At 34.8% G+C, this 17,421-nt stretch overlaps 2 protein-coding genes across 9 annotated transcripts in view; one reads left to right on the forward strand and one right to left on the reverse strand.

The window, feature by feature from the left end:
* Nucleotides 1-12,896, forward strand: part of ACSS3 (acyl-CoA synthetase short chain family member 3) — a 177,524-nt gene extending 164,628 nt beyond the window's left edge. Inside the window, exon 17 of the transcript XR_009963877.1 lies at nt 12,883-12,896. The gene's annotated coding sequence lies outside the window, so the exon portion shown is untranslated. The remainder of the gene's footprint in view (nt 1-12,882) is intronic.
* PPFIA2 (PTPRF interacting protein alpha 2) overlaps nt 1-17,421 on the reverse strand; it is a 315,167-nt gene that overhangs the window by 72,113 nt on the left and 225,633 nt on the right. For all 8 annotated transcript variants that reach the window (XR_009963872.1, XR_009963873.1, XR_009963874.1 and 5 more), the window contains one exon: nt 7,500-7,616. Coding sequence is in view for 2 of the 8 variants with exons in the window: in XM_062613845.1 (XP_062469829.1) it covers nt 7,500-7,616 (117 nt within the window). In the remaining 6 variants the exon portion in view is untranslated. The remainder of the gene's footprint in view (nt 1-7,499; nt 7,617-17,421) is intronic.

Below are 17,421 nucleotides of genomic sequence, written 5' to 3' on the forward strand. Positions count from 1 at the left end.
ATGAAGAGTCCCTCCCCAGCATCCCTATAGGCACCCTTCAGATACTGGAAGGTTGCTATGAGGTCTCCACGCAGCCTTCTCTTCTCCAGGCTGAACAGCCCCAACTTTCTCAGCCTGTCTTCGTACAGGAGGTGCTCCAGTCCCCTGATCATCCTCGTGGCCCTCCTCTGGACTTGTTCCAACAGTTCCATGTCCTTTTTATGTTGAGGACACAAAAGCTATATAGGAATATGTCCACTAGAGTTATGTCAGAGTTACCTTTAAAATCATGAAAACTTTTGATAAAAGCACCCTTTTGATTGTACATATTTTCTTGACTTGCAACATAAAAACATTAAAACGGCTTTTCAAAGGTCTGCATATAATAAGTTCTATTTACTAAGTATATGAAGATTTACCCACATAAGTATGTAAATGTATGTAAGCAAAGAACAAAAGTTTTTTAAGTTCTCTCTGAACCTGCCAAATTAGGGCATTTCGTTTTCTCTTTTTTTCTTGCCAGATTGAAGTTGGAAAAAAAAAAAAAAGCAACCATCTAAAGCATACATAAAAAATAAAGCAATGGATACAAGGTAAGTTTCAGCAAGGAATTGTTTTCAGAAAAATCACAATGTTTAGAAAAGGCTATATAAATAAGACAATTGTTTCTAAATAACAGAATGTCATTGCTGCAGAAGCTCTTGGAGACTGGAATATACCGTTACCTGCCTCAAGATATGACATATCCTCTTGTCTGCCATAAGCCTATGACCCTAATACTCATGGTGACTAGACTTCAAATACCGCTCTTTCTGTTATTCTAGGATGGCATCTCAACCTAAAGGAATATCACTGTCTCACTTCATTTTGTGAGACTTCTCCTTTCATTTCCTAAGGCAAGTGCCATCTGTTGCTTTATAAAACATAGATGAATTTGGTCAGTTGCCCTGACTTTTGGCCAGGCGCTCTGATTTTTGGCCAGTCAGCTGCTGATATGGTAGCTGAGATATTAAAATCTTCATTCATATATAATATACAGAATTTTAAATATACAAATCACTTTTGAAATATTTTGGAAATAGAACATGATCAGTAGTACTACCTGTTTTAAAACCCAAGGTACTTTTAGACTCTCTTTGAATCAATTTAATTCCTACAAATAATACATATACTGAAAATTCAATGTGAGGAAGAGGAGGAAAGAAATGCAATATGAAGCTTAAAAGCTTTAAAAACAGGTGTTCAGTTTGTTGTTTGTTTTTAAAAAAACCCAACTTTTAAAACAGGCAGAGAAACTGGAAAATTTTGTCCTCAGTCCCAGGGAAAAAAAAAAAAAAAATTACTTTGAGCTCTGCAGTGCTGACGATCCTTCTGACTTAGAATGCTGGCCAGATCATCAGGGAGAGACAGAAATACAGTATATTTCTCAAGTCAAATAAACTTGTATGAAATTTGTAGTATAGAAATACTAAAAAGGAAGTAAAATAATCATGAAAGGAAGCTAAACTCTACATGTCACTTGACCTTATGAAAGAGTAAAATTTAATGCTGCAAAGAGATGCTGTTTGAGATGTAAGAATAAATGAATAACAACTTGCCAGAAGATGCTTTTTACTACAGAGCTTTTCCATTCTTATTCCATTCAACTGCCTCATGCAAAAAGGTTTAAAAGAAAGTAAATTATATGAACACAGACACAGCTATGTGACAGCCCAATCACAAGTGACAACTAAAGAACAAGCAACAGGATCATCATCCATATAATCAGCACACAAAACCAAATGTGAAAAGCTATGCCCAAAATAATAGCATTACACCTAAGCTGCCACAGGAATTTCCAAGTGGTTGGTTGCCTCTTTAATGTTTGAATACTGTGCTACTTCTCTAGGTTGTTCCAAATCTTTTGGTCTGTGTCAGGCAGAAATTGCAGAATCATTAGAGGTCTCCTCTTCAGTTACCTTGCATTTTCTCCAATCTCTAACCAATTATGAAAGCCAGTGTTCTCTGAACTGAAATATTTCTTTGCTACCACTATACCGATGTAAAAATAGCTTCCTTCTCCAACACTTTTCTCTCCAACCATCCTCACTTTTTTGCTTCTTCTACAAAGCCATCAAAAGACTTCAGTGTTTATTACTAATTTTAAGATCTGAAATAAGTCTGCTTCCTGATCAGCTTTCAGCTCTCATTCTTCTTTCTGATGCCTGTAATCATCTCTTACCCTTTACTCACTTTGCAAAATGGTGGCTTGGATGGGGGGAATAATAATAACATAAAAAAAGTTTACTTGACAGGTAGGCATATTTCTTCTTGTTGCTGGTTTCTTCCAGAGTGCCTGCCTATTTCTCCTTTACACTATTAGAAGAATTTCTGAGATCTTACACAGGAGAGAGAAATCACTTACTGCTTCTTAATTATAAGGGCTAGTTAGCTGTCCAAACCAAATTCAACAAGTAAACCCTGTCCCCATTTACCCTGACTAACTCCTTTTTCTTACTAGTCTGCCCAGCCTAGCATTAGAAATTACTGGCCTAGCAATTCCTTGCAGTAAATCATCCAGCATAAGTTAAGTCAGCCAATGCCATCAGATGGCACAGCGCTAGAGGGGTAAAATTCCCTTGCAAAGGTAAGCACACTTTTAAAGCAGTGGTTTAAAGGGCTTGACATGTAGAAGTATATAGAGATTTCTGTTAGGTAAAAAGGATTTTGTATGACTGAAAGTCAAATTAATCTATATGAAACAGGCAAAGAGCTTTTTTTTTCTTGAAAAATTAAAGATCTGAGAAGTCTATTGATTCAGCATGTAAATAATGCATAAGTAATGCAGCTTTTCAGTATAATAAAATCCCTACGCTATACTGTTGAGCACTAAGTATTCATAAACATGCAGACAGACTGAACTATTAAGCACCACAGTACTTACAAAATATTTGCCTTGACTCTTTCAGAGAGAATATTGTATACTCTCCCAGACTTACTCCTTAGGTTCATAAAGACTTGCAATCACAGCTACAGTTTTTATCTATATTTCCTTTCACTCCAAAAACTCCTCACCTCCTCAGGTGTTTCAAGACACTAATCTTCATTAAGTCCCACTCAGCACATGCTTCTTTAATTAGCTTTATCAATATTAATCCAGAAAGAAATTATTAGAAAGCCAGAAAGACACCTGCAGTGCTGAAGAAGAAACCTGCCATCTGGTTATCAAATGTACTGTATGTTTGAAGAGTATTATTTCACTAATTCAGACTATGAGTGCTCTGGGGCAAGGATCACCTCTCCCACTATTTTTTTTTACACACCATGCATTCTGGCTGCACTCGGTAAACAGCAAAACAAAAAGTCCTTACAGCAAACTTTCTTTCAGAAATCCACTGGTCAAAGACATTCCTGCTTTTACATGAGATACAGACTGGTTTTGCACACTGGCTCCTCAAGCATTATTCCAGAGCTGAGAAAAACCAAAGATCACTGGCAACATCACCTTCACAGCCAAGCTTTCATCTCCAGGATGCACCTTTCATTCTGTACTAGAAAGCTTATCATCAGGACTGATGAGAACACCAATCCTTCTTATCCAAAAGCTTCATTATAATTTTAAATTTGCTTACATAAATAGCCTCCTGTAATATTGCTGGTACAATAATTTGAGGTGGCAGATGAACTTTGGTAATACTTTACTAACACCCTGCATTCAAGTTTCCCCAGAGGTGCATGAGGTGTAGTCAACAGACCCTGCTCATAATGTCAGGAGGAGCCTATCTGTGAGTTGTCACTCACTGCTGGCTGTTTCAGATGGAAAACCATTGATCTTGAGAAGAGAAGCACATAAGCTACCCTCTTGCTAAATGGCAGGTTCCTTCTTCACTTACGTGCCACTGCAGAGTTTCACACCTGCCCAACTTCTTTCCTTTAATAACCCTGCATGCATCCTCCATTGTCATGATCTTGATCTCTAATGCTCAGTCCCACTTTTATAGCTTCTCTATTTCCAAATAGATTTCTCAAGGGATAATTTATTCACTGGGAATACTGTCTTTCCTGGCCTTTGCTTGTGGGCCAATCAGTTCCCTAATGATCAGGTGAATGATCTGGACAGCAGCAAGTGGTGTCCACTGGTCACCAATTTAAGGAGAAGAATATCTGATAATAGAAAGAGCTGAATTCCCTCAGCAGGTGATCTTTGTCAGATTTTTTTTAAACACTTTTTCAGAGTCCTTTAAAGATCTATTTGTGCAAGTTGGCCTGTTTGCAAGTTTCTGTATTTGCTAGCTTTTAAATTTATCTTGCTTAAAAGATGTAGCTTGGAAGCTCCATTGTCATAGAGCAGAAATTTTAACATAACTGGTTGAAATCCCCCTTAGGGAACATGTGTGACCTTATCTGTTTAATGACCTGGCATCCACCTACCAATAAAAGCAACTCACAGTACAATCTGCAATTTTCTCCAGGCACAGAAAGCTATACCCTAGAAGCTCCTTCTTGATTTTTATTGTTTTTTTTTAAATATCAGCATAGTTCCATGTTGAAATCCCTAATACTTTCCTATAGCAGATGCCTTACAAAGTTTGTAATTTTGTGAAATCAGAATTAAAAGCCATTCACTCTATTTTTTCTTAGACGTTTTCCCTTTTTGTTTGTTTGCTTTTGGTTTAGGCTTTATTTTTTGGTGAAGCAATAAATATTCATGGTTAATACTTCTCATTACTTCTCTTTCATCATTATTTTCTTTTGAGATGTTTCATTTATACTTGGCAATGAGTCTCCATTTATGATTATACCCTGTCACCATTAATAAGATTTCTATTTGTTAAAGATTACCTGGCTTGATTTCCCTTATTGCTCATTTGAAAAAAAAAAGCAAAAAAACAACAAATTATGTACTGAGCCATTCTTTATAGAAAAAGAAAAAGAAGGTATTGTAAAACAATTTCCTTTTGAACCAAATTCTTTGCCTCATAAAAATATGTATACTTTTCATAGAAATTACAAAACATTTTCTATAAAATTTATAGAGTAATTTTAGTATTCTCTTTATTTTCATTTTTTGGAGAGTTTTTTTTTTTTTTTTGTTCTCAATTTCCACTATTAGCTTTTCCATAATTTTGCTAAGACCAGTATAGATAAACACACTAATGCAGCTTTAGTCATATTGTTTTAATGACTGGCATGACTTTGACTTCTCCATTCTCTGGCAACGTATCATTTTTCTAAGATTTTTTTGAAAAAGAAAATGAATGGCCCAGAAAAGTTCTTGGACCGTTCTTTCTATCCTCTTGAGAGGGAGCAGCCTAAAACTATGTAATAGCTTTTTTTTAGCACCTTTTCTAAGCATTGAAGTAATACAAAATATTTCTGTGTTGCCGTGAAATGTAGTCAGATGATTTTTTTCCCACAAAAGTACAGAAATCATTCAGTACTAATGTTATAAATGAGCTGAAATCTATGTTGTCATCTTTTTCCTAAATACACAAGAAGTTATTCCAGCTTCAAAACAGATACTCAAAAAACAGTCCAGTCTTCTTTCCATGTGAACCATACTGGCTAACTCTTTCTGTAGGTTATTTAAGCTGAGGAATCCTCTAATTGCTGTGTCAGTTTGGGACTGTCCATTCTGCAAACCAAGGCAAGCTCTACTTCAACGTCTGTGTAGACTTTACCATGTCTCTATCTCCCGCAAAGTCCAAGAAGATAGGCATGATTAACAGGGTGACTACCTAAAGGTACTGCTTAAGTTTAACCTATATATTTGTGAATATCAGACACAAAGTTGAAACCTAAACCATAGGATCTCAGATTGACTGAAACTGAACCTTGATCTCCTGTATTGTAAGAGGGTGCAAACTGTTACCTCATAGCTTATTCTCCATGTATACTGCAGAAGTTGAAAGAATGTTTTCTAAATGGATGCTTAGAGTATGGGTTTAAGAAGAAGTATCTTACAAAGTGAGGACTTCACAAAATAAGAAGGAATTGATGGTATTATGCACTAAGGTAGTGTAGAAGGAGAGAGAGCAGCTACTGCAGAGGATTTGAATTAGCGTACATTGGGTGACCTGGTGTCAATATATAGTCTTCTGTTAACTCCCTATCTAGTATGCAAAAGTTATCAAGTGCAAGCCTTTAATTCAGCTTAACAAAACCAACTTCAGTTGTTTTGACTGGGAAGCACAGAAGTTTTCTGGACATAATGGTCTACAAATATTTCATATAAAATGACAACGATATGTTTCTTTGCTTCCATTCCTCTTTTATTAATATCTAAAAATGAAGATTTCTTAAAGGACAGATATTTCCATTTAGTTCTGCTTATAAATAAGGTGTGCACTGACTCAAATCAGAAGACACAGCTTGCAAAGAAATGCTAAAATTAGAGATTTTCAGCTAAGCAGTGTGGTGGTATTTAAAAGCACAAGTGAGTGGGATGTTCACTGTTTTAACAAATTTTCACAGAAGTGTCAAAGAGTAAGATTTTGCAAGGAATAGGAAAGTAGCTGAACAGTATTTGTTTACTGTATGGCTCTGAATCACATAGATTACTCAAAGAAAAATGCAGACATAAAATAAACTGCAAAGCATGTAAAATTAATGCTTGCCATGCAAATGCACCCCTGTAAATTAGATTGCCTATAAAATAAATAAGTAATGATGAGTGTTATTCTTTATAAGTATGATTTATGCCACTGTTCATCACAGGCCATTAGATAGAAATGCACAATTAGAGATCCAAGCGGCAGCTTTACTCATTTCATCTGCCTGCCAAATGTTATGTTATGCTTGCATTTTAATTTAGTAACTGTGAAGCAAGAGAGGAAGATACACAACTTGGGTTTTTATCAAACTGGAAAACAAAGGCTTAGAAGAAAATATTGTTTCTAAATCAGTATTCTCTACCTTTTATTTCTCTCTCTCAGCCTGAAGCAGCAAATACTTAGGCTGCTAAGTAGTTAAAGTATCTAAATTTAATAGTATATCTAAATTTAATATTAAATATCTAGTATTTAAATATCTAAATTCAATATCCCTATTTCTCATTGAAAATGTGCTAAGTAAAGCTCTTCATTTCTCTCTATATGAACATGGACTTGAATTTAAAGACTATCTATAGGTATCAGAGAGGAAAATTACTTTTTTCTAGTTTTTATGTCCCTGTTATCCTGCTATGGACTATTCTGGCAGTAGTTATTGCATGTATACCCTTTCACATACCCATGCCACTACACCTTGCCCTTCTGTATGTGATGCACATAAGATCACTCAGCAGGATATAGTATTCTTAATTGTAGCATTACGCAAAAATTCCAAGCAAAGTTTGTTATAAGCCCTGGGTCTAACTCTGTGCTCTATCAAAGAGCCTGTTTAAATTTCTTTTCCATTTAAACAAACTCATTTTTGATACTGGTTTAATTAAGCAGACTATTCTAAAGGGATGTGCTACAAAATATTTACATTACAAAAATCTAACACCTGCTTATTTCTCAAACTGATGGTGTATTCCAGTGAAAACTAACATTTTATACCTTTTCATGAACCTTTTGCCCTGGCTCCATTCCTTCAATATGCTCTGATTCGGCAGGCCCTTCACCAGCTGCCATTTTCCTTTGAATGTGTGCATTTTGTTCGCGCAAAGCTACAATCTGCAAAAGAGAGAAAATATTTGGTCAACACACATAATAAACCTTAAAACTACTAAGGAGACAATTTGTTAAATCTATTAATATTTTGATCCTATTTTGGCCATTTGTAGCATTTGCAAAATTATCTGTACATGCAGACAGGTTTAAATACTAAACATAGTCAGAGCTGTTAGGCATTGATTTTGTAACAATGCAAGGACAACTCATTCTTCTATACAGAACACAATGGACACCAAACTATCATTATATAAAAACAGTACTGAAAGGCTATGAATCAAAACCAGGTGATGTAAAATGAAGTGCTAATTTTCTGTCAACTTCCCATCTGTTACTAAGTGCAACATACTAATTTGTGTTAAGAAAAACATGTATGTAAAAGCCCTTGTCTGTGGCATTCATTGACTGTTTTAGTGCATATTCAAGTAGGTTTTATTGTATTGAAAGTATTGTTTTATTTATTGGTAGTTCTAGTAAAAATGCCATGCATCTACTGGAAAATAAGTTGCTTTCTCTCTGATTTTGCAGCCTACCCTTAGACAATAAGCAGGATGGAAAGATTCAGGTCCTAAAAGACTTTTACATGCTATACTACGGTAAGCTGGAAAATCTGGCTAATATAAAACTTACTTATTTTGATAAATTGCACAGTTAGATCTCTCTACACAGTTCTGCTTTCATAATCATCCATAATGAATGATTTACTGGATGGATAACATTGTGTATTAAACAGTAGAAAGCAGGTAGGATGTATACATGCTGTTTTTGGAAAGCTGGTGTGAATGTAAAGGCTTCTGTCACTGTAATGTGTCTGCACAAATCCTGAGTCAGAAGCACCCTAAAACACTGTCCTGGCCTAAAATAGAAAAGCATAGGGTGGGAGGGAAGATTTAAGGACATACTACCTTCTAAGTGTTTAGAGCAGCCAAGGTTTTGTGGGACACTGAAGTTGACTTAATTTAATTTTAATTTGCATTAAAAAATGTTTCTTTTGATCCTAATAATTTAATAATTTTTTTTTTAAGTTTTTTAACTTATGTTTAAATTCTGATTTTAAAGACTATTTGAATCAGCTCTGACCAGCATTTGAAATCTCATGGACTCACCACTGTAAACATTTCTTCCTTAGTATGGATGTTGAAAACTGTTGTGATTTGAGTCAGGTTGATTCACTGCCTGCTAAATTCCAAATTACAGCCCTTGCAGGACTCATGTGACTCCCACTGATTTCAGTGCTAAGACTGAGACCTGAGGGCAACATTTCACCCAAAGCAATTATAGGAAAATATAAAACAATGGGAATTAAAACTGTCCCACACAATCTGTGTCTTTTGGGATTGTACAAATAAAATGTGCTTTAAAATGGTTTGCTTAAATAAGAGAATTAGGTCCGTCTTAAATAACAAAAAGATCTTTATAATCTCATTAGCATAGACTCCCTTTGTACACAGGGCTTGGTAATTTAATAACTTTTTTGTTCTGAATAGCTTCACCTATTTCTTTTTCTTTACAGTTCAAATGGTTTTCAAATCTAAGTTACCAAAATTATGGTTCCCACCAAGCAGAATTAGCCATCAATTACTGCTAAGTGACTTTAAGGTAGATTAAGGGAGATACTTCAATGTACATATTATAAAATTCTGATTTGTAGATAGCAATTATATATCAAGTAAAACAAGCATAAAATCATAGGATATGTTAACTGGCAGCCAACAGTCGATCTGGATTTTCATATGATAATCTTTCATTGATCCATTAAAATGCAGACTTCACTATGCCTTCATTTTGATTTACCACCTGCATCTAAGACAAACCCTGGAGCTCAACAAGAATATTGTATAAACATTGCTCAAAATTTTATTATTTAGTCATATATTTCACAATAGTTATTTTTTCTTAGCAGCTGATGGTCATTAGGTACCCTAGGATTACCACTTTTTAAGTATGTAAGTAAGTAAATAAAAACACGCAATTGTCCCTTCAAAGCAAAAGGCAAATAGAAGAGTACAATATTGTGTATCATTATTTTTGGGAGATTCACTTGATTTTTGAATGAGAAAAATTTCTTTGCCAAACCCCCATCATTGTTACAGCTAATTTTTCCAATGGTTTTGTTACAGTAATGAATGCAGAGTAACTATACACAGGAATAACATGGAGTTTGAAGCCTGTCATATCTTAAGAGTTTCAGCTCTAAGGTGGTCATCAGATAACAGATGTAAGTTGTGCAGGTCCACACAGCTAACTTGTTTTCATACTTTTTCTCTATTCTTGATTTAAAGGCTAATTAAGGCAGAAATAATGCTCCTAAAGAAGCATGGAAACTTTCCTGTGTCTTACAAATAAATATGAATATTTACTTATTGGTTATCGAAGCAAAGTTTTTTAATTGCTATAACACTCTTGTTTATTATCTACTTATTTCTTATTTAGCTTGAACTTTCAAGAATGTGCAAATAATTTGAAAATGTACTAATTTAATCACTGAAGAATTTGTGTAACTTTCTACACAGGAGGCCAGAACACAGCTGAATGGATGATGATGATGATGAATTAGGTGAAGGTGAAGACAGAGAGGACTCTATTTCCTAGGTAGCCTCTGAATTTTAAATTCTAATCATGATTACACCAGCTGACAGTGATAATACCACAGATCTAGGTAAGAAACTAATTGTGCAGCATACATAAAATTCAGTAATATTACTTTTGAGAAATGCCTATTCCTTATATTGATGTTTTTATGTTTATGATATCTAAATTAAAGTATCTACTACAAAACATGTCTGCAGACAGCTTTCCAAGTACCTAGTACTATTTAACCCTCTAGAGGTTAAATTCTTAATGGTTTTCATGCTAAGTTCTCTTTTGAAAAAGTAAAAGCTAATATTCTTGAGGGTGGAGTCACATCTGCTAAAACCAAACAAAATCAAATTCAAAAAAATTAAAAGACCAATTCATAGAAAATAAATGGCGATAAATATCATTGTTGTATTTACTACTGTTGGATCCAAAACTGGACAATCAACCTAAACATTCAAGTCCAAATAATACATGCTAAAATGCGATCAAACATATCACATTTTTTCCGTCTCAACTTCTGGCTGTGGGTCTCAAATTATTATATTTCTTTTCTAAACTGCTATCACAGGCATTATTTTCCTATTTAGCACACTTGGCAAGATTTGACCTGGACCACAGCAGCAACAATTGTACTCTAATCAAAAACTAATGTAAAACTGCAGAGATGCTAGTCTTTCCATAGTCAAGTCTAAAGACAGCTTCCTGCTGCAGGCCTAAATTTGTCTCCCTGCTAACTTTGCCAAACTCAGTCAGATGAACTGAAAAGTTGTTTCTTGATTGAGAAAACCAAAACAACAGTTGTGAGCTTAAAAAGACTGAAATGTGGAATATTAATTTTCTAGTTAGACCTTTCTAAGTGTTGTGGCTTAAGCCCATCAAATTAACCTATAACCTAAAGAAACATTCCTTTAGCCTGCTCTCTTCTCACAGGTAAGTTGATCTTCAACATACTTCACATTTTTGTAGTCAGTTTTTATGACTGACAAGCAAGGATTTCATAACATTCAAACTTTAAAGAACTTCCACCAATTTAGATTCTGTCTTCTATATTTCAAAGGTACATAGAAACAAACAGCATGATTTCTAAAGTCCCACCTTGTCATAATAATTCTGAATATATTGTTACACAACTTCTACGTTTTCATCTCAAATCTAAAATATTTTCAACTTTCTAAAGCCCACCTTTTTTAATGACAATTTTGGTAAACATCCCTATTATATTATCCATATAAATTCTCTCCAAAATCTTAGCAGAATTTGTGTCCATTATCTATCAACATCACTGAATCATATTTTTTTTATGAAATAAGGATTCAATGATTTAGTTTCAAAATTAAAACCGGTCTTCATTACCATAAATGACGAAATCCACATGCCATGCCTGTACACTCGAAAATACTAATCTGAGTTCAGATGTTAAGGAAATATTAATTTCAAATATTAAAATACAGCATAGAATAGAATATCAATACATAAGCCAGAAGTGATCTGAAGTACCTACTGTTACAGAACCATACCCATCAGCCAAGCTAGTGAAAAGGACAATGTAATAAGACAATCATTTCATCATGAATAAAGATTACACAAGGCTATAAATCAGTATGGAATAGCATAAATTACATCTATTTAGCAAGGGAAACAGTCTTATTACTATCTGTAGCAGGACACTAAGACATATATATGACAGGAAAAAAAAGATTCACACTGTAGTTGCAAAAACTATCAAATTGTAAAGGGTGACCAAAATGAAAAGGAAAGGCAGCACACAAAAAAATGGCGACATTTGAACTATGTTCGATAGACACCAAAAACCCAAATTGGAATACAGAAATTATACATGAGAATGTAACAAATTTATTCTTGGTGCAAAGTCTCCCACAAGACACAAATGAAGCAAGAAAAATGCTTCATCTCTATATTTACTTTGGGTATTTAACAAAATAATTAATTTGAAATTATTCGAGAGGTGTTAGATCAGAATCCATTTCTAAACATAAAACATCCTAAACAATGTGGGTACCTCTGCTGCTGAAACTTACTCAGTTCTTACTTCCAATTGAGTGGCCAGTTGTTACCTTTCAGTTTCAGGCTTCAGGTAATTAACTTTACTATGCATACTTCATATACTTATCTATAACAACAACGAAAAGGAACTACCAACTTATTACACTTTTTTTAGTGATAGCTGCCTACTACACATACATTTTTTAATTCTGCACTTCTTGGTCTGCGCAGCCTGATGTCATCCCAAAATCTGTCTTACATCTACAGAACTTTGGACTTGTCTCTTTACTACTTACTGTACATGTATCTCAAGCATCAATGGAAAAGCTTTTATTAGATTTCCCATAAGTATTACTGATTCACTGCCAGACTTTCCCTGAAAGCACCAGCATTCTTCAACCCCTTACGGTTTAGTTCAGAGATGTATGATGTTTTGACTGCTGCTTGCCCTGTGTTTTGGTGTTTTGCTACTTTTCAACCAGACATGCAAAATCAAACCTGAATTAATTTATTTTCTTGATCAAATTACTTAAGTCCAATGAGAAAACAGCACATAACCTGCAAAACACCAAGATACTCAGATATGATTTAGATAAAAGATTTAAATATAAAAGAAAATATTTCTCTGTTCAAATAGCTAGTTGAAATCCCTCCAGGCTGGTGGGAAGGAACTAAGTGCATTCATTTTTCTGTTAGGAATCATAGCGATATTTGGTCCATAAGTAGTGTTGACGACTCCAGGAAGGAAGAACAATACCTTTAGAGAGGAAGAATGATTTTGTAGTTGAAAGCTGAGGGGGTATCAGGATCTGTAAGTCTGAGATGATTGCTGGTGGTGTTACCTGATTAGATTTGGAGTGAATCAGAGAATACTGACCACTTAGGGACCAAACAAAATAATACCCCGCCACTAGGCTTTTCCTGAAAGTGTTCTGACATCCTCAGGAAGGAGCTGTTGTTACCACCAATGTATATCACATACTGTAAATTACAAGGATGGTATTCTGGGTACTTTTCCCACTCATAACAATTTCCTTCACTTGAAATCTTGGCCCCTGAGGCCTTATTCCCAGTGCTGCTGTTCTGTAAAAAGTCATCACCTTGTCTATTGACTTTTTTTTAATGTTTGTGTAATTTAAATTGTATCTAAAACCATCCACTAGTAAAGGATTTAAATATAATAATTATACTGATTTAATTTTGCTTTCCATTGAATAAATGATTACAATGCATAGAGATTTAAGTATATTTAATTTAATTAATAAACATGTTTACAGAGGTTTCTTTTTGCACCATTCTTGCTAATATTTAAAATCTTTTTTACTTTGGTTTTACTTACTTCAATTTTTCTACTGTGAATTTATTTAATTTATTAAGTAGTTTCAGAACAAGTTGTGTATGCTGTTTTGTTATTAACAGAGGCTCTAAACATATATATGATGTTAGACTGTCCCTTAACACCATCAAGAACCTGGATCACATAAAAAATGTAAAGCATTAAAGGAAGACAATAAGTTTTTGAAAAGCTGTTTTTTATAAACTTGTCCTACTCTAAATCACTGAACCTTTTTCTTTCATTTTCTGATATTGAAACAAATTGGTCCTACGCAATTAAACTCACTGATAACCATGTTTTACTTTGCTGAAAGGCTGAAAGATCTAGAAGACTTTTTGTTTAATCTCCTCTTTTCAGGAAAGTATTTCTTTTTACATGGATATTATGCTAAGCCAACGTCTTGTCACTATATTGTGTCAGTTTTCCATCCAGCTCTTATTTATGTAAGTCTTTCAGAGAACAGTGAAATTGCCTACTTGGATGTCCTCCTACATTATTCTATCATAACATTCCATATTTGAACAGTGTTAAATATCGGATTTCAGCCTACTTAGAACATAATTCAGACTCCTGGTCCACCTTCTGACTTTGCTTTAATAGGTGTAGCTTGATAGCTTGTGTAAAACTTTAATCAATGTCTGTCATTTGATATGGTAAATATTAAGCGTAGCACAGGGAATATATGATGCTTAGAGATAGGTGATTTCCTTTTGCTTCAGTGGAAATTTAAATCCTGATTCATAAATGTAGCCTAAATAAACATAAATGTAGCCATTTCCAGTTAAATTTCTAATTTGTGTTAATGTCAACCGAGCCTTTCAGAAGCTACTGGTTAGAGAGTTCAGAGATATTCAATAGGGTGATTGAAATTGTTTTAATTGTACAATAAATTTGTCATTATTCATACTTTATTTTAGTTACAGGGCCAGAAATGCACATGCATTTTCTTGACACTTTATATGTAACTTCTGAAAGGAATTATAATGGTAATCAGTATGTTGTATTATCAGGATCTTGTATACACTATATACCATATTTCTTTCACCCTTTGTGGAGGGAAAACATGACATGGGATGCACACTGGCAAAACATTTTAATGAAAAACAAATCAATACTTTTTTGAATCTGTGTAAAAACTGGGTCTAATAAAAGGAGATTTCTTTTTCATGAGGGAAGGGCATTTTAACCAAACTAAGACGATTATGTGCTCTTGAGGGTGGTTTAGGAATGATGCATCTCATTCATGGGGGGTCACCTGGATGCCTGCTGTCAATTTTAAGAGCAAGAATTACATAAAAACCTTGGATATGTCAACATATTATTTGTATTTCTACGTCAGTAAAAAGGAATGTTTTAATAATCTTGTTCAAAATATACTTTGAATATTTAATTAGAATTACACTGGATAGTTTCAGCTTTTACTGCAATTTTAATGCCTCTGTCAGTTGAGGTATGACAGATTTGGCTGCAGCCTTTAAGACATTTGTGCCTCCATCTTCTCAGTCTGAGTTTAGAAGCAGAACATGAGAAGCAGCATGAGGAGCTGCGGGTCACAAGTTTCCACTTCAACAGTTTCATACAGGATGGAAAACTAGGAACTGTGGTTCCCGAGATGCAGAAATGCATTCCCTGTTCTAGGGACAGGGGATCTTATACAGGAACAGAGAAAAAAATCTACTAGAGATTTGAAATTTCTTAGCATATTCCTCCAGTTTACAAAATTAATGCTGTTTACAAACCAAAGGCAAACCAAATTGTCACAGTGGTGTTTGAAAGTCTTTCCATCTCTCACTTTGCAGCTTATACTTCTTTTTGTCCCGCTGCTTTCAAATCACTTGCAGTCTCACGACTGCCATATCATAGCAATTCCAGCATAGCATAGAATACACTTACTTGCATATGTTTTCACACATATTCACATCACTGAATAAATCACTGATATATTTATATGACAGACCACTCAGGAAATCATGAACAAGAACTCTGTGTAAGTGTTATAAAGGTTTAGAAACAGTCAAACTAGAATGAAAAGATTTAAATTGAAATCTGGTTTTATAGTATAGTAGCAAGCTTTTTGAATGAGAAATTGCATTTTGCCTGAAAGTAGATACATTATAAGATTTCTAATTTGTTCTGGCAAGAAGATTAGCTATTTCTAGGCTTTACACATATTCCAAATGAACTCCTATTTTTAAACATGCCGAAAATATACGCGCTGAAGAACTGGGGGAAACCCCCACTATGAGTATTGAAAATGCCCCTGTGTGTTTGTTGTGTTACGTGCTCTGGAATGAAATAAGAAACCAGACAGGAAAGACAAAATCATGACATGGCACCTTTTGGCTCAATAAATCATACTTTGCATGAAGGAAATCATTTCCAAATTACACCATGCTGTTATTGTTTGCAGGATCCAAGAGGAAGCCTTTCAGGCTAAGCTTCCAGTGAACAGCACAGAGGTGGATGTAACCACAGGCCGCAAAGGAGAATGGTTGGATCACAACCTCTCCCAGTGAGAAGCAGATGTACCAGTAAAACTGCTAGTGGCACACTTGGAGCACTACAAAGGATCTCAAAATTAGCAACATGTTGCACTGCAAGATCTATTTGAATTACAGTACATAAAGCAGTGCACTGGCTTAGGTGGTTTTGTCAGATATCAGCCTGATACCTACCATTTACATTTGCACAAGATTTACTTTTCCCAATTAAAACTTATATATTAATCAAAATGATTGAATCAACGATGGCTCTCTTTGCCTGCCATAAAAACCAACGTTTTAACTATTTCCAGAAATCAGTGGGATTGAGTGAAGAATTCTGATTAGCTTCATTTTCTACATTGATCAAAGGAAGAGGCTAAGGAGGGAGCTTGCCCCATCTCTGAATAAATGATGAAGCAGGTACTAGTGAGATGGTCCTGTAATAAGACCACCAAAGTGTTCCTGAAAACTGCCTTCTCAACGTCCTTTACTAGAGAAAAGCAGATGAAAGTCTAAGATTCACAAACCTGTCTAATAAAGTAAATTCCTTTTCATCTATCAAAGTCAGACAAGTGTAGTAAATAAGGTGTAGTAAATAAGGTATAAAGGCAAGAAACTTCTCATTTAGTGTTTTTTTCCCAACAGACAAGCAAATACAGATTTTTGGTGCTGTCTAGGTATGAGACTACTTGAAATGAATGAATATTATATGAAATATTATTAATAAATACACATGGAAAAGTGAGGTGTTGGCTTGGGCAGGGGGAATCTTTCCTCCCAGATTGGTAGCTAAAATCTCAGTATGTTTCACTATCATGACCAAATGAAATACATGGGATAATGTTTGAGCAAGTGAATGCAAGATGCTCTTCAGGCTGTCATAAATGCAGAGTCTTACTTCATAAACCAAACTTCTCATAAATCCATACATAGTCTTAAAACAACAGATAAAAATGAATCTCCCTGAAGATGGCTTTAGTGCTGAAATGCTTTAGTTTTTCCATTTAGAAATGCAGGTTCTGAGATTTGCAAACAGTTATATTTAAAAGGGCAAATATGGACATAGAGCTTTATTTTCACAACAGGTAGGAGCTAAAATAACTATGGACCGTACAGCACTGTAATCAACATCAGCCACACTTTGAGAGAACAAAAGAAAAGCAAAAAAAACCCTTCTCAGATTGCAAAAATAACTTTGGAAGGTGGGGAATAAAGCCTGCAGCAGTGACAATGAATGCACTTTGGGCTCCTGTACTAGGTTTTCATGCCAAGGTTTTGATAGTAGGGGTGGCTAAAGAGGTGGCTTCTGTGAGAAGTTGCCAAAAGCCTCCCCCATGTCTGAGGGAGCCAATGCCAGCCAGCTCCAAGACATACACGATGGTGGCCTGGGCTGAGCCCATCAGTG

Source organism: Pezoporus occidentalis, unplaced genomic scaffold, assembly GCF_034315485.1.
Source record: "Pezoporus occidentalis ecotype Australia unplaced genomic scaffold, CSIRO_AGI_Poc_V1 ctg17, whole genome shotgun sequence".
Taxonomy (NCBI): domain Eukaryota; kingdom Metazoa; phylum Chordata; class Aves; order Psittaciformes; family Psittacidae; genus Pezoporus; species Pezoporus occidentalis.